Source organism: Bos indicus x Bos taurus, chromosome 5, assembly GCF_003369695.1.
Source record: "Bos indicus x Bos taurus breed Angus x Brahman F1 hybrid chromosome 5, Bos_hybrid_MaternalHap_v2.0, whole genome shotgun sequence".
NCBI lineage: Eukaryota > Metazoa > Chordata > Mammalia > Artiodactyla > Bovidae > Bos > Bos indicus x Bos taurus.
Genome location: NC_040080.1, coordinates 43,792,096 through 43,810,101, shown reverse-complemented (window position 1 = coordinate 43,810,101; position 18,006 = coordinate 43,792,096). Strand labels below are relative to the sequence as shown.

General features: G+C 41.8%; 1 protein-coding gene across 1 annotated transcript in view; it reads left to right on the top strand.

Moving 5' to 3' along the window:
* Positions 1-1,615: 1,615 nt before the first annotated feature.
* SYT10 (synaptotagmin 10) overlaps positions 1,616-18,006 on the top strand; it is a 117,699-nt gene continuing 101,308 nt past the window's right edge. The window contains exon 1 of the mRNA XM_027541702.1: positions 1,616-2,242. Coding sequence (XP_027397503.1) covers positions 2,092-2,242 — 151 coding nt within the window. The 5' untranslated portion in view covers positions 1,616-2,091. The remainder of the gene's footprint in view (positions 2,243-18,006) is intronic.

Sequence of the window (18,006 nt, the reverse complement as noted above, 5' to 3'; positions counted from 1 at the left end):
TGGGATGCTATGCCAAATGTTTACCCTAAGCTTTACCATAGTGTCCTTACAGAAGAAATAATTTATCACAAACTGGAATGGTTTAAAATAAAACTACCTATTCTTTGGGAACAAAACCTGCCACCCCAAAATGTCTCTTGGGCACGCAGATTATTTTGAGCTGAAAACAACACCCAAAAGACTCAGGAAGAAATTTTGACAGTCCTCTCAGCTGCCTAAAGAATGTAGCTAGAGCTGTTCCAGGAAGGGAGCTATCATCAAAGAAAACTGTTGTATGAACTACATGTGTAGACTGGGAGAAACCTAGCAAAATCTGTTTGTTAAAAGTCTCATTGTCTCCTATTGTCTCTATATGGCAGAGTAAACATTTGTTTACCAAGCATCTGCCTTTCCATCTCCTTGTGAATTGTCTTCCACCCCTCCGAGGTCCTCGGATACCCCCAAAGTCCTCTTTTGTCTTTAGCTGAAGAGGGCATTTAAGGTGAGGGCTTCAGCCATTTTGGTGAGTCACTCATTTTTCCTCAGTCTCTCACATTGTACATTACTAGTTTTTTTTTTTTTTCTCCTGTTGATCTTTCTCACATCAATTTAATTCTTAGATCACCCTGAAGAATCAAGATGGGTAGAGGGAAATTTCTTCATCCTCAACATGAACAAATTAAGGATATTTCACTTCTAAAATAAAGAATCCTTACCTAACAAAATAAATTTACATTGCTTTTAAATTGTTTTCAGGCAGAGTTTGATCCCATATTCAGATTATAATATGGGATCAAACTCTGCCTGAAAACAATTTAAAAGCAATGTAAATTTATTTCCTATAAGCGGCACATGTTTATTAACATTATTTTGTAGCTTTAGCTCCATTCATTTGCGTTAGAGAATTATAAGAGTCTAAACCCTTCAGTCAGCCCTTTGACTTAGTTAAAGCCCTGAAAGCAATTTCCTCAGGTTGAGCAATCTGTGTGACAGATTTGAACTTACCCCTTTCCCCTTTAACACCTGTGCCTTGTCTTCTTCAGTACTTAAGTCACTTGAAAGAGTGATAAAGGAGGTCAGGTTATGCAATCTCAATTGCCAGTTGCATATTAATGGCAAAATTCGAACTGAATATTAATACAAACAACATATTTTGTTTTGTGATCTCTTAAATTTAGTAAAAAAATTTAAATAGCAATGAACAGCTTTGCCTATTCACTTCATTTATGCATAAAGAAACCTGAACTGGGTAAATGGTAAATGCACCTCATGGAGAATTTTACTATTAGTAGTAAAAAGAGCTCTTGGGTTGAATATTCTGTTTTCTAAACAATCATAGTTAGAAATCAAAAAGAAAAAAGAAGTCATTTCTAAAATGCTTTCCTGGGATGTCTTTTTTTCTTTCTGTAGACTTCTGGTTTGATCGCTCATCTACTAGATATTTCGTTAACTTTTTCAGTTTGTTTTCAGTTTGGCATGATCTTTTAAAGAAAAGCATAGAATCAGAGCACATCTGTAATCAAGGGGGTTTCGGTAGGGGGTACGGAGGCTGGGAAAGGTACCCAGAAAACCAAGATTTCTCACCAACCTGCGCGCCAGAAGAGCATCTCTGGCCTCAGCAGGAAAACCCAGCAAGGGCGCCTGGCGGCGCCTCCTCTGTTGTCTCCCGCTTCCCCCAGTGACTAGAAAAGGGGTCACCAGACCCGCGCCAGGCTGCGATTGGACGCGCCGTCGTCAGGCGCCCTCCAGAAACACAAACGCTTCTGCAAACGAAGGGCTTTAGGTTTTTTACGTCTCCCCGCGCTCCCCTCCGCTCTCCATGCCAGGTCTCTCTGGCTTGCTTGGGCTCGTTCGCGCGGCCTGAGAGTTAGCAATAACCTCGCTGCCGCCTCCGCCTAGCTCTAATTTCCGCCCCAGCCTCTCCACTTTCTCTGAAGCCCTCTGCTCCCGCCATGGGGCCAACTTGGGGCTCCTAAGAGTTGTCACCTCTTAGCTGCGCGCTCTTGGGCCAAAGTCTCCGAGGGCGGGATATGGCTTAGGGCGCTAGAGTGGTCAGCACAGAGGTAACTGGAAGGGGAACGAACGGCTCTCTGGGATAAACGAGGCCAAACGATGAGTTTCCATAAGGAGGACGGAGTGAGCAGCCTGTGCCAAAAGGCGCTGCACATCGTCACGGAGCTGTGCTTCGCGGGCCAGGTGGAGTGGGAGAAATGTTCGAGCATCTTCCCCCCGGACGGGGGCAGCCAAGGCGGAAGTAACACAGGTAACTGCGGAGGGCTCCGCTCGCGACCTCGCAGTCCTAGGGGACTCGCGCTCTCGGTCCTAAGCTCCTGGGTCCTGCGCCTTCCGCGCGGCGCAGGGGCTTCTTTAGGACGCCTAGCCTTCGTATCTTACCCGTCTCCTTTGGTTAGCTCCTGGCGACTTCCAGTGTGGACTGTTCGGGTTTTGTCTTCTGCCTCCATCTGTCTGGCTTCTTCCACTTCTCTGGTCCGCTTCGTACCCGCTGCCGCCGTTTCTCGCTCCTAGGTTCCTGTACCCTCTTTCTCTGAGCTCTCCCACGCCTCCCATCTCGCTCTCAGAGAGGCGAGCGCGGGCCGCGGTGTCCAGACCGTTAGCCGAGAGCTGCCCGCGGGGGCCATTTGCCACCGGGACTCTGGCTGCCCTCGCTTTGGTCCCGCAGGTGGCGGATCGCGGTTTGGGGAAGGGCCCAGGCCGAAGAATCCGTACTTAGATGCAAAAAAAAAAAAAAAAAAAAAAAGAAAAGAAAACCAAACCAAAGAAACAAACAAACAAACAAAAAAAAAACGCCTTGGAAATGGGGCTGCGTTGGTCCCCGAGAACAGAAAGGAGCCCGGTAGGGGTAACCCACAACCAGTGTCATGTTTGCATTTGACAGTGTGCAAAACCCTTTAATATATATGAAATTCTAGGGCTTCTTGACAACGTTGGACCAACAGCAGGGATGATCTACTCCATTTTTCGAGGCAAAAAGTAAGGCTTAGAGGACAGACAGATTTAAGTGGAAGAAGGAAAGGTTTATAAATCCTTTCTACACAGGTGCTCATACAGCCCTTAATACAGGCATCCTCTCTGCCCGTCAACAAACTTGGGGGGAAAAACGGGGTGGGATGGAGGAGGCACACGGACCTTTAGAAATCTGAAGGTGGAAAGAAGTCTCAGGTAACAGATTTTTTGCAAAAGGAATGTGGAGCATAGCAGAGCCACTCAGGGGTGATGCCTGGAGGGAAAGATTTATAACCACCTGCGCTGTGAAGTTTGTCTAGCCTATTGTGCCATTGATGGGGTCTAGCTGGATTCCTGGAGTTGCAGGCCGAGTAGTTTTAGTATATGTGCTGCCGAAGCGAGCACAGGCCGAGTAGTTTTAAGAGTGCCATGGGAGAGAGTCCACATAGTTCTGGGAGATGAACACAGGTTTGAGGATTTTTGTTATTGCGCTGGAAGATCGTCATTCCTTCTGTAGGGTTTGTTTCTTTCCTTTTATTAGCCTGTCATTTTAGTCTTCTGGTGGGACCTCGTGGATTGAGGGTAGTCAGGGCAACAGATGAGAGCTGGACCTTAGCTCAGCGTGGAATGTTAACAGTGGAGAACCCTGTATTCTGAGAAGGAGACAAGGAAGGCACAGTTAGCGGGCTCCCCAACCACTACCACCAAAGACAAAGAGAGAAAGGAGGGAGGTGGGGAACAAATATGTTTTAACCTTTACAGTACCATTATTTAAGTGGAATATTTGTACTTTTAAAAATTCTCTGATCATGGCAACAGGAACCAAGAGAGGCTTCTGTCTGCCCTTGGCAGAACCTGAGGAGATGTTGCTACTTGGGCCCTGGAGAGGAATGATACATAACTGCTGCTGTACATATGCTGGAAACATAGACATTTTGTGAATTTTAATAACCATAGCAGAGTCTTTTCCATTTGTTCAGCAGGTGTTACATTCCTAGGAGTGTGTGAAATTCAACTACTAGTTGAAGGCACTGGCTGAATATTGCCTATATGCCTGTCTTGTATATAGTTGCTCAGCATGAGGTAAACACTCAAAATAGTTTGAACTTAAAGTCTTCTGTGGTAATTGGATAAGTTGTTCTGAAATGATGATATACATGCTAAAGATAAGACTCAGAGATGGAAGTGCAGTGAAAGAAATGAGAGTATTTAAAAGATCTGAACTTTGGTCATTTAATAGTTGATGCTGTGGATAAAACTACTGATTTCCACTCCAACCCCAACCCCACCCCCTTGTGATCATACAACAAATAGTGGTTTTCTGGGCCTCAGATTGGCTGGTAATGAGGAAAATCTGAAGACTGGAAGCCAAATACTAGCTTTTAAATCTTTATAAATACACAATTATGGCCTTCAGGTGGGCTTCCCAGGTGGCTCAGTGGGTAAAGAACTTGCCTGCAGTGCAAGAGATGCTGGAGATATGGGTTCGATTCCTGGGTCAGGAAGATCCCCTGGAGGAGGGCACAACAACCCACTCCAGTATTCTTGCCTGGAAAATCCCATGGACAGAGGAGCCTGGTGGGCTACAGTCCCTAGGTCTCAAAGAGTCGGATATAATTGAAGCAACCTAACTCAGCACAGCTCAAGGTAAAACACAGCATATGAATTGTAGAGAGAATTCTGAACTTGTTCTAAGCATTACAGAAAGTAATTGTAATCCTAATTCCTTTCGGATTTGTGCCTGGGAACAAAAATGGAGCAAAACAAAATCTCAAACAATTGCATGGGTATTTTTCTGCCCTTAAGTGAAAATATGTACTATTCACATTGGGTATTCAATTTAATATATGAATACTTATTGAATGATTACCACTAAAAAAGACATCCTACTAGGTTGTCTATGAGATATAAGGCCGTAGAAGCTTGTTTTACACTTTCCATTCATAAATCCATGCAACAATTAAAAGTAAAATAATCTGCAAATAAGCTCCTATTACTAATAGATATCTATGAAATGTATCAAAGATTAATTATCAAATCTTTAGCTATATTAATTAGCTACTCACCCTCACCTTGTTCTTTGTAGTAGATTTTCTTATGCACTTGTTCTAGTAGGTGGTTCTTGACTCACTGTTTGTTTAATGAGAAACACATTATGGTAAGAGGAAATGGACATTGAATAGAATGATGGTTTTTTACTTTCAGCACTGCCCAGGTGGTGCCAGTTATTCTAAGGTTGCAACGACAATTGCAAGCTTCCAGATTGTGCATGATTTTAGATTCCTTCATGCAGGGGTTGGGGGAGAGAAGTTTAGGTACAGGGCTCTCTTGGTCTCCTTGGGAGATTGAATCCAGGAGGCCCCACAGATACCAAGAGTTATGATGCTCAAGTTCCTTACATAAAATGCTGTAGTATTTGCGATAGCACTTCTTCCCATATACTTTAAATAATCACTAGATTACCTATAATACCTAAATCATCAAGAGATACTTCTAATACCTCTTCATCTTCTTGATGAAGAGGTATTCATACCTTCATCAAGGTATTATAAGTACCTCTTGATGAAGGTGAAAGAGGAGAGTGAAAAAGCTGGCTTAAAATTCAACATTCAAAAAACTAAGATCATGGCATCTGGTCCCATCACTTCATGGCATGAAAAAATGAAATGGAAGTTGCTCAGTCATATCTGACTGTTTGTGACCCCATGGAGTCTACAGTCCATGGAATTCTCCAGGCCAGAATACTGGAGTGGGTAGCCTTTCCCTTCTCCAGGGGATCTTCCCAACCCAGGGATTAAACCCAGGTCTCCTGCATTGGAGGGGGATTCTTTACCAGCTGAGCCACCAGGGAAGCCCACTTTATGGCATATAGATGGGGAAATAGTGAAAGACTTTATTTTCTTGGGCTCCAAAATCACTGCAGATGGTAACTGCATATATGAAATTATAAGATGCTTGTTCCTTGGAAGAAAAGCTATGGCAAACCTAGACAGAGTATTAAAAAACAGAGTACTCTGCTGACAAAGGTCCATATAATGAAAGTTATGATTTTTCCAGTACGTGAAAGTCACTCAGTCATGTCTGACTCTTTGCGACCCCATGGACTGCAGTCCATGAAATTTTCCAGGCCAGAATACTGAAGTGGGTAGCCTTTCACTTCTCCAGGGGATCTTCTCAACCCAGGGATCAAACCCAGGTCTCCCACACTGTGGGTGAATTCTTTACCAGCTGAGCCACATGGGAAGCCCAAGAATTCTGGAGAGGGTAGCCTATCCTTTCTTCAGCAGATCTTCCCAATCCAGGGATCAAACTGGAGCCACAAGGGAAGCCCAAGAATTCTGGAGAGTGTAGCCTATCCTTTCTTCAGCAGATCTTCCCAATCCAGGGATCAAACTGGAGCCACAAGGGAAGCCCAAGAATTCTGGAGAGGGTAGCCTATCCTTTCTTCAGCAGATCTTCCCAATCCAGGGATCAAACTGGAGCCACAAGGGAAGCCCAAGAATTCTGGAGTGGGTAGCCTATCCCTTCTTCAGCAGATCTTCCCAACCCAGGGATTGAACTGGGGTGTCCTGCATTGCAGGCAGATTCTTTACCAACTGAGCTATCAGGGAAGCCCTCACATATGGATGTCAGAGTTAGACCATAAAGGCCGATCGCTGAGGAATTGATGCTTTTAAACTGTGGTGTTGGAGAAGACTCTTGAGCATCCTTTGGACTGCAAGGAGAACAAATTAGTCTATCCTAAAGGGAATCAATCCTGAATATTCTTTGGAAGGATTGATGCTGAAGCTGAAGCTCCAATACTTTGGCCATCTGTTGCGAAGAGCTGACTCATTGGAAAAGACCCTGATGCTGGGAAAGATAGAAGACAAGAGGAGAAGAGAACAACAGAAGACGAAATGGTTGGATAGCATCACCGACTCAATGGACCTGAGTTTGAGCAAGCTCTGGGAGATGGTAAAGGACAGGGAAGCCTGGCGTGTGCAGTCCATGGGGTCACAAAGAATGAGACACGACTGAGTGACTGAACAACAACAATCTAAATCAAGGTAAATGATATGTCACTCATTCATTTGGCCCTCAGCCATGTCTGACTCTGCGATCCCATGGACTGTAGCCCTCGAGGCTCCTTTGTCCATAGGTTTTCTCAGGCAAGATTACTGAAGTGGGTTACCATTCCCTTCTCCAGAGGATCTTCCTGACCCAGGGATCGAACCCAGGTCTCCAGTGTTGCAGGCAGATTTTCTTCCATTTGAGCCACCAAGGAAGACCCACGTAAAGGTAATGTAGATAGTTGCTTGTCTGACAATCCATTTTTTTTTTATACTTCCTGAATTTTTAAAAATACTTTCAACCTGTGGCTGATTGATTGCATGGATATGAAACATGGATACAGAAGACTGATTGTAAGCCTAAAGTTACTCTACCTTAAAGAAGTCATGAATCACATATAGAAATAAAATATTCTTCTACTGTTTTTTTTTTAATACCAATAAAGAACAGGCTTCACTATTCTCTTTACCATTTACTACAATAGCAGTAGCAGAAGCAGTGATAATGTTATTGACTTGAGAATCAAGCAGTCAAGTTGACAGATTCTATATTTTAGTAAACTTTACAGTAACTTAACTGCAGATGGCAATACTGGTTAATTTACTCTTTTTCAGAGACATTATTGATGTCAACATTACTAGTACACTAGAAAGTTCATTGTATGCAGTTTTTTAGAAAATCAGATTTTTGCAGTCTTTTTAGCACTGATTCTCCCCCTCCAAAATAGACAGGTCACCCACTAAATTCATTAATGTAAAAGAGAACTTAATATTCTAATACTTAGGGAAAATACAAAACAGTATATTGGCCTATTGCCTTAAATGTAATTCTTCATGTATACTGTGACTGAATATACATAATAGTTTTTGAACTGGATTTGAGTTCATTTCTGGTCTTTAATTGCTATTCCATATCCAAATGCTTATGAGATTTTAGGAAATTTCATTACTTGAGAAGCAGACCTCATAAATGCAGCTAATCAACCCTCCTTAAACTCATTCACATCACAACTGTGCAGACCTAACCATAATTTTAAAATTTTATACAAACATTTAATTTCTCAATGTTTTAAATTTACATTTTACACTTTTAATTTAGTACTAAAATTCTAAAATAAAAATGTAAACAAATTCTTCTAAATTAATATATGTGTTCTTCATTTTCTTAAGATGTGGGAGCAAGTAGGTATTTATATGGCAGACACTTTCGTTGAAGTTACTTGACTAATAAAAACAGAGATGGCTAAGTAAAAAAATCAAAATAACATGATTTCCTTTGAGAATAAGGCATTTTCAGTCTGTCATAATAGTTTAAAATGAATAAAAAGACTTTATAGGTTTTCTCTACAGATAGAAAGCAAATGATTACCCAATTAATTTAATTATTTTGTATCACTAGTAGTGATGAGTTTTATACATTAGATCTGATAGATAGAGTGCCTGATGAACTATGGAATGAGGTTCGTAACATTGTACAGGAGACAGGGATCAAGACCATCCCCATGGAAAAGAAATGTGAAAAAGCAAAATGGCTGTCTGGGGAGGCCTTACAAATAGCTATGAAAAGAAGAGAAGGGAAAAGCAAAGGAGAAAAGGAAAGATATAGCATCTGAATGCAGAGTTCCAAAGAGTAGCAAGAAGAGATAAGAAAGCCTTCCTCAGTGATCAATGCAAAGAAATAGAGGAAAACAACAGAATGGGGAAGTCTAGAGATCTCTTCAAGAAAATTAGAGATACCAAGGGAACATTTCATGCAAAGATGGGTTCGATAAAGGACAGAAATGGTATGGACCTAACAGAAGCAGAAGATATTAAGAAGAGGTGGCAAGAATACACAGAAGAACTGTACAAAAAACATCTTCATGACCAAGATAATCACGATGGTATGATCACTGACCTAGAGCCAGACATCCTGGAATGTGAAGTCAAGTGGGACTTAGAAAGCATCCCTACGAACAAAGCTAGTGGAGGTGATGAAATTCCAATTGAACTATTTCAAATCCTGAAAGATGATGCTGTGAAAGTGCTGCACTCAATATACCAGCAAATTTGGAAAACTCAGCAGTGGTCACAGGACTAGGAAAGGTCAGTTTTCATTCCAATCCCAAAGAAAAACAATGCCAAAGAATGCTCAAACTACCGCACAATTGCACTCGTCTCACACTCTAGTAAAGTAATGCTCAAAATTCTCCAAGCCAGGCTTCAGCAATATGTGAACCGTGAACTTCCTGATGTTCAAGCTGGTTTTAGAAAAGGCAGAGGAACCAAAGATCAAATTGCCAACATCCGCTGGATCATGGAAAAAGCAAGAGAGTTCCAGAAAAACATCTATTTCTGCTTTAGTGACTGCCAAAGCCTTTTACTGTGTGGATCACAAGAAACTGTGGACAATTCGAAAGAGATGGGAATACCAGACCACCTGACCTGCCTCTTGAGAAACCTATATGCAGGTCAGGAAGCAGCAGTTAGAACTGGACATGGAACAACAGCCTGGTTCCAAATAGGAAAAGGAGTACGTCAAGGCTGTATATTGTCACTCTGCTTATTTAACTTATATGCAGAGTACATCATGAGAAACGCTTGGCTGGAAGAAGCATCAGCTGGAATCAAGATTGCCGGGAGAAATATCAATAACCTCAGATATGCAGATGACACCACCCTTATGGTAGAAAGTGAAGAGGAACTAAAGAGCCTCTTGATGAAAGTGAAAAAGGAGACTGAAAAAGTTGGCTTAAAGCTCAACATTCAGAAAACTCACATCATGGCATTTGGTCCCATCACTTCATGGGAAATAGATGGGGAAACAGTGGAAACAGTGTCAGACTTTATTTTTCTGGGCTCCAAAATCACTGCAGATGGTGACTGCAGCCATGAAATTAAAAGACGCTTACTCCTTGGAAGAAAAGTTATGACCAACCTAAATAGCATATTCAAAAGCAGAGACATTACTTTGCCAACTAAGGTCCATCTAGTCAAGGCTGTGGTTTTTCCTGTGGTCATGTATGGATGTGAGAGTTGGACTGTGAAGAAGGCTGAGTGCCGAAGAACTGATGCTTTTGAACTGTGGTGTTGGAGAAGACTCTTAAAAGTCTCTTGGACTACAAGAAGATCCAACCAGTCCATTCTACAGGTGACCAGCCCTGGGTGTTCTTTGGAAGGAATGATGCTGAAGCTGAAACTTCAGTACTTTGGCCACCTCATGCAAAGAGTTGACTCATTGGAAAAGACTCTGATACTGGGAGGGATTGGGGGCAGGAGGAGAAGGGGACGACAGAGGATAAGATGGCTTCATGGCATCACTGACTCGATGGACATGAGTCTGAGTTAACTCCAGGAGTTGGCTATGGACAGGGAGGCCTGGCGTGCTGTAATTCATGGGGTCTCAGAGAGTCGGACATGACTGAGTGACTGAACTGAACTGTCCTGAAAATTGTATAAAGAATTACAGTTTAGAAACATAGTAGGCATGTTAGGGTCAGTAGAAATCCTTGAGAGTTGTAGGTTTCAAAAAGTAACTGAAGCACAGTGAATTCAGACCTGTAGGCACATTTGAAGAAGGATGCACCAGAGGGTTTTTTCCTTCCCCATACTGATACTCCACTGAAGAATGGCCAGCTTCTACTATTTCTAGTCTCATATTTACATGATCTTCAGTACATATTGTGCTTGGTCTCAGTTACTTCTAGGCAAATGGATGACTACCTTGGCTTCAAAGGCCAAGCAGGTATCAGCAAACATCCAGTACTCTTCCCTGTGAGATATCAATATTTTGGCAGTATTGTCATGATTTATTTTTTGCCTTAAACTTTTTTCCACTTTGGGACAATTTAAGATCTGTGTTTCCTCTCTATATGAGCTGTGAATTTCAGAAATCTGATTCTTTCAAGAGCAATTTAATATACAAAGTATATAGCTGTCCATTTCATCCCTATCAGATTTTCTTTAAAACTTAGTCATCATTGTAATCTTGTTTTATGGAGTAAAATTGTCATTATTGGGAATACATCTGCATTCATTTACAAATTGTTTTTGTACAAAAACTGTCAGAAAATGAGCATTATCATAAATGTTTAATGGACTTTCCAATTTCAATTTCAATAATCTGTATTTTGAAAATATAATTATGTTTTTCCTGATCTACCTTTTATTCTGTTAATGACATTAACTCAATAGGCTGTAAACACTTTGGGGGCAGTGGCCAGTTTATTGTTTTATCCTCAGTGCCTAGAAAAAAACTGTGGCTTGTTAAGAGTTTCAATAAATATTTATTGGATACTGAGAGAATGAATATTCAATTAATGAATTTATCCTCAAGAAGCCTCAATATCCTTAACTGTATAACAGTGGGTGCTATTTAGTCATTTCCCAATTCCTTCTGAAACTCAGTCAGTTCAGTTCAGTCACTCAATCGTGTCCAACTCTTTGTGACTCTGTGGACTGCAGCACGCCAGGCTTCTCTGTCCATCACCAAATCCTGGAGCTTGCTCAAACTCACGTCCATCCAGTTGGTGATGCCACCCAATTATCTCATTCTCTATTGTCCCCTTCTCCTCCTGCCTTCAAACTTTCCCAGCATCAGGGTCTTTTACAGTGAGTCATTTCTTTATATCAGGTGGCCCAAATATCAGAGCTTTCAGCTTCAGCATCAGTCCTTCCAGTGAATATTCAGGACTGATTTCCTTTAGGATTGACTGGTTTGATCTCCTTGCAGCCCGAGGGACTCTCAAGAGTCTTCTCCAACAGCACAGTTCAAAAGAATCAATTCTTTGATGCTCACCTTTCTTTATGGTCCAACTCTTACATCCATACATGACTACTGGAAAAATCAAACCATAGCTTTGATTATAGGGGCCTTTGTCAGCAGAGTAATGTCTCTGCTTTTTAATACTCTGTCTAGGTTTGTCATAATGTTTCTTCCAAGGAGCAAGTGTCTCTTAATTTCATGGCTGCAGTCACCATCTGCAGTGATTTTGGAGCCCCCCAAAATAAAGTTTGTCACTGTTTCCAATGTTTCCCCATCTATTTGCCATGAAATGATGGGACTGGATGCCATGATCTTAGTTTTTTGAATGTTGAGTTTTAAGCCAGCTTTTTCACTCTCCTCTTTAACTTTCATCAAGAGGTTCTTTAGTTCCTCTTCACTTTCTCCCATAAGGGTGGTGTCATGAGCATATCTGAGGTTATTGGTATTTCTCCTAGCAATCTTGATTCCAGCTTCTGCTTCATCCAGCCTGGCATTTCACATGATGTACTTTGTATATGTCATTTTTGACTTTCAATTTTGAACTTCTGAAACTAAGTTGTATATATTTGTATCTTTGTGTCTATGGTGTCCAATACAGTATTCTATGTAGCTAATATACTACCAATTTAGTTTTATGATAATGGCAAAAATTAGAGCACTTAGGCATTTACAAGCTAGAATATGATAAGCAACATACTCAAAAGTAACAACTTTGGTTGTGCATTCACTTCCTGAGTGTATTCAGGTAGAACTATGACTCCATGGCTCAACTTATATGTTACATAATAAATGTATTGAATTTATTAAAGTTCTAGAAAAGTGGGAATATCTGTTTAATATACCCATTCATAATAGTAAAAGGAAAGTCTGTTCATTTGCTTATGTAAAAAGTAGCATAGAAAAAATAATATTATTATTATTCAAACTGCTATTAGTCATTCCAGTAAGAACTAGAAATCATCATTTTGCAGTTGTGAAAACTAAGGCAGGAAAAGTTAGCAACTTCCCCTCAATCACAACTAATTAATGATGTGGCTAGGATAACAATGCTGGGCTCTTTAGATCCTGTCCTAGGCTCAACAAAAAGTAGACATAAAAAGAGATCCTGGGGCCATCCATGGTGCTAAGGAACACTAGAACAACATCGATTTCCTCTGTTGGTGTAATAAGCAATACTGTTCAAGTTTAGAAACAGAATTCCTGAAGAGAGCTTCTAAATAGAGTTATTTTCTTTTTCCTTACAATATTAAATGTCCTAGTGACCATTGAAGCTGTAAGAGCTGACATTAACATAGCTTAGGTAGACTCTCAGAAAGTAAAGCTATATATATATATATAATGAATATATTAATTATTTCCTGGAATTGTGCTGTGATGGCCTAAGAGCTAAAAGGTAAAATCATCTAGAGGGAGAGGTGAGGGAAAAACGAACTGATATTAACTTTTTTCCATTCAGATGTGTCCCAAAGTGTTATAATCTACTGTTAAATATTCTGTTATTGAATAGAGAACATGATAGCTTTTAAAACCTTGTAAGTCAGTTTGTCCATACTGCAAGGTTATTTTAATTTAACAATGAGGACTGTTGTTTTCTCTTCAGTATCCATTGTTCCTTTAGTTGTGTTTAAGTAGTCACACATTTATTTATTTATTTAAAATTATTATTATTATTATTTTACTTTACAATATTGTATTGGTTTTGCCATACATCAACATGCATCCGCCACGGGTGTACACATGTTCCCCATCCTGAACAAAACAATATTAAGTGATATATTATCATTTTGAATATATTATAATATGAGTTGTTAATATACATGAGAGGTAGTTTTAGCATTATGCTTTTTTTTGACAAATATTTACTGAGGTCTTACTATGTGAAAGCCACTGTGCCAAACATTTAAATGTACTGGTACCATTAAATGTGCATAGTTTTTCAAGTTAACATAAATGTAGAGTTAATATATAATAAGAGATTATAAATTATTTACTCAATTATGAATATATGTAAAGATTTACAAGTAAATTTGGCTAATTTAATTATATTTGATATCATGCTTGATACTGTCAAGCAGGCTTATTTCTCTCCCTTGATTTTTGTCTCCTCATAACAAAGGTTTGGAATGACAGACTAATTACAGCTCAAGCAGGCAGGATTTCTCAGCCCCTGTCTTTTCATAGTAAGCATTCAAAACAATGGTAAGGTTACAGCTCAGTTATAGCTCAAACAGAGAGGTTTTTTACTAAACAGACAAGGGATAGTACACTCCTGAGATGTGGGGACAAGCCAACCCTGAAGTACTGGCCACAATCCCTCTTGGCTTTCCCTTTTTATACTCCCTGTTTCCTCCTCTTAGTTCTACCCTGTACAAAATGCAAATGGGCCAATCAGGGAAGGGATGCATAATAGGTCACATGCATAATAGGGCTTTTATATATTCATCTAAATGGGTGCAGACTGAGAGTTTTGATAGTTTCAAGTTATATAATAACAGGCTGTATTGTGTATGTCTTTCCCATAATTCAGTCTGTTATAATCAGATGTATGTATGTATAGAATATTTATGAATACCTAATGGACTCCTAGGAGCCTAAGGTCACTTAAGGAAGTCCCTGTGGTTAGTTTGTATCTATTGTGTGCCTACATTACCTGTGCAGGAGTTGGAAAAGTTTCTGGGGTTATTTTTGTAGCCTATATGTGAGCACTCCTGGGCCTGCCTGGAATGGGATTTAGAGATCAGCTTGCATCCTTTTCAGTTAGGCCACCTCTTGTTGCTTATGCCTAACTTCCTATCTAACAATACCATTTCATTGAATTTAGGATGCTGTTGATTACAAGGCACACCATTATTTTATATTACACCAGGAAAATCAAAAAAGACTACAAAAATTAAATTATGACTTGGTGCTTTTTCATCACATAGAATTTTTAGTTTACACCTATGGAAAAATTTCTTTTAAAACAGACATAAATCTTAAAAATCATATATCACTCTTGTACAAGTATAAAAAGGGAAACAAAACAACAACAACAGAAAGGAAAACATAAAAGACAAATAGATTAATTTAAAATGTAAAGTACTGAGTCTGATTCTTCTGAATGGTGATACTTTCATTTATGCACATATTATTGGAGACTATGGCATCAAAAATACTGTCAAGAGTAGTAATGATCAATTTTTTTCCTTAAAGGAATTCATTGTTGTGCTAAGTTGCTTCAGTCATGTCTCTTAGCAGTCCCATTGTAGCATGCCAGGCCCCTCTGCCTATGGGATTCACCAGGTAAGAAAACTAGAGTGGGTTGCCATGCCCTTCTCTGAAAGAGATGGGAATACCAGACCACCTGATCTGCCTCTGGAGAAATTTGTATGCAGGTCAGGAAGCAACAGTTAGAACTGGACATGGAACAACAGACTGGTTCCAAATAGGAAAAGGAGTTCGTCAAGGCTGTTTACTGTCACCCTGTTTATTTAACTTACATGCAGAGTACATCATGAGAAACGCTGGACTGGAAGAAACACAAGCTGGAATCAAGATTGCCAGGAGAAATATCAATAACCTCAGATATGCAGATGACACCACCCTTATGGCAGAAAGTGAAGAGGAACTAAAAAGCCTCTTGATGAAAGTGAAAGAGGAGAGTGAAAAAGTTGGCTTAAAACTCAACATTCAGAAAACGAAGATCATGGCATCAGGCTTCCCACCACTTCATGGGAAATAGATGGGGAAACAGTGGAAACAGTGTCAGACTTTATTTTTCTGTACTCCAGAATCACTGCAGATGGTGACTGCAGCTATGAAATTAAAAGATGCTTACTCCTTGGAAGGAAAGTTATGACCAACCTAGATAGCATATTCAAAAGCAGAGACATTACTTTGCCAACAAAGGTTCGTCTAGTCAAGGCTATGGTTTTTCCTGTGGTCATGTATGGATGTGAGAGTTGGACTGTGAAGAAGGCTGAGCGCCGAAGAATTGATGCTTTTGAACTGTGGTGTTGGAGAAGACTCTTGAGAGTCCCTTGGACTGCAAGGAGATCCAACCAGTGCATTCTGAAAGAGATCAGCCCTAGGATTTCTTTGGAAGGAATGATGCTAAAGCTGAAACTCCAGTACTTTGGCCACCTCATGTGAAGAGTTGACTCATTGGAAAAGACTCTGATGCTGGGAGGGATTTGGGGCAGGAGGAAAAGGGGACGACAGAGGATGAGATGGCTGGATGGCATCACTGACTCCATGGAAGTGAGTCTGAATGAACTCCGGGAGTTGGTGATGGACAGGGAGGCCTGGCGTGCTGCGATTCATGGGATCACAAAGAGTCGGACACGACTGAGCGACTGATGTGATCTGATCTCCTGGGAATCTTCCTGACCCAGGGATTGAAGCTGTGTCTCGTCTCCTGCATTGGCAGGCAGGTTTTTTTTTTTTTTTTTTTTTTAACCACTAGTACCACCTGGAAAATCCCAGGGGAATTCAAAAGCGATATAAATACTAGTGTTACTGTGCTCTAAAGCTAGCTAACAATACTTTCTGCGGGGTGGCGCGGAGCGGATGCGAAGCGGGGCGGTCCGGCGGCATGTCGGTCAGCAGGAAGAGCTGGGCCACTCTATCCAGGTGAGCCGGGGTCCCGACTGCTCTGGGGGCCACAGGGTCGGGGCCACACGGAGCAGCCCCTGGGGTTCCAGCCCTCCTTCCTCCTTGGGGACGCAGGCCTGAGCAGGCTGCCTACGGAGGGCTGTCCAGCCTGGAGAGGCTGCTCTGGGGGCTGGGGAGGTGTTCAAGAGGTAAACGGCCAAGTCTCAGCTTCTGAGCCACCCCTGACTGCTTGTCTTTCTTTGGAGAGTCTGAGAGGCCCCTCCCGGGAGGAGGTGGCCACACTGCCTTGCAGGGTCAGTGAGTGGGCCAGGCGGGCAGGTGCCTTCCCAGGGATGAGGCTCAGGCTCTGGGCGCAGCGTTTTGGGGTGCTGTTGGGGCTGGGAAACCTCATGCTTGGCGCTCTCCCTCTCTGCGCTTCAGTTTTCACTCACAAGCGGGGCCTTCAAAGGGTCCAGGGACTGGGTGTCTCATCCTTGTCTGCTGGACATCTAGTCAGAGAAGCCTGGGGGGTGGGTATCCAGGAGGTAGCACCCTCATGCAGTTGGAGTGCCAGGCTGCCTTGGCACAGGAGTGGCTGAGAGGAGCTACCCCACGCCCGAGGTCAGGGGCGGCGGCCGAGAGGAGCTACCCCACGTCCAAGGAGCAGCGGCTGAGTGGGCGCAGAAGGTCTGAGAGGAGCTACTCCATGTTCAAGGTCAGGAGGTGCTGCAGTGAGGAGATACCCCTCGTCCAAGGTAAGGAGCAGCGGCTGCGCTTTGCTGGAGCAGCCGTGAAGAGATACCCCACCACCAAGGTAAGATAAACCCAAGTAAGATGGTAGGTGTTGCAGAGGGCATCAGAGGGAAACACACTGAAACCATAATCATGGAAAAATAGCCAATCTGATCACATGGACCACAGCCTTGTCTAACCCAATGAAACTGAGCCATGCCATGAGGGGCCACCCAAGACAGATGGGTCATGGTGGAGAGGTCTGACAGAATGTGGTCCACTGGAGAAGGGAATGGCAAGCCACTTCAGTTTTATTGCCTTGAGAACCCCATGAACAGTATGAAAAGGCAAAATGATAGGATACTGAAAGAGGAACTCCCCGGGTCAGTAGGTGCCCAATATGCTACTGGAGATCAGTGGAGAAATCACTCCAGAAAGAATGAAGGGATGGAGCCAAACAAAAAACAATACCCAGCTGTGGATGTGACTGGTGATGGAAGCAAGGTCTGATGCTGTAAAGAGCAATATTGCATAGGAAACTGGAATGTCAGGTCCATGAATCAAGGCAAATTGGAAGTGATCAAACGAGATGGCAAGAGTGAACGTCGACATTCTAGGAATCAGTGAACTAAGGACTGGAATGGGTGAATTTAACTCAGATGACCATTATATCTACTATTGTAGGCAGGAATCCCTTAGAAGAAATGGAGTAGCCATCATGGTCAACAAAAGAGTCTGAAATGCAGTACTTGGATGCAATCTCAAAAACGACAGAATGATCTCTGTTTGTTTCCAAGGCAAACCATTCAATTTCACAGTAATCCAAGCCTATGCCCCAAACAGTAATGCTGAAGAGGCTGAAGTTGAATAGTTCTATGAAGACTCTTGAGAGTCCCTTGGACTGCAAGGAGATCCAAGCAGTCCATTCTGAAGGAGATCAGCCCTGGGATTTCTTTGAAAGGC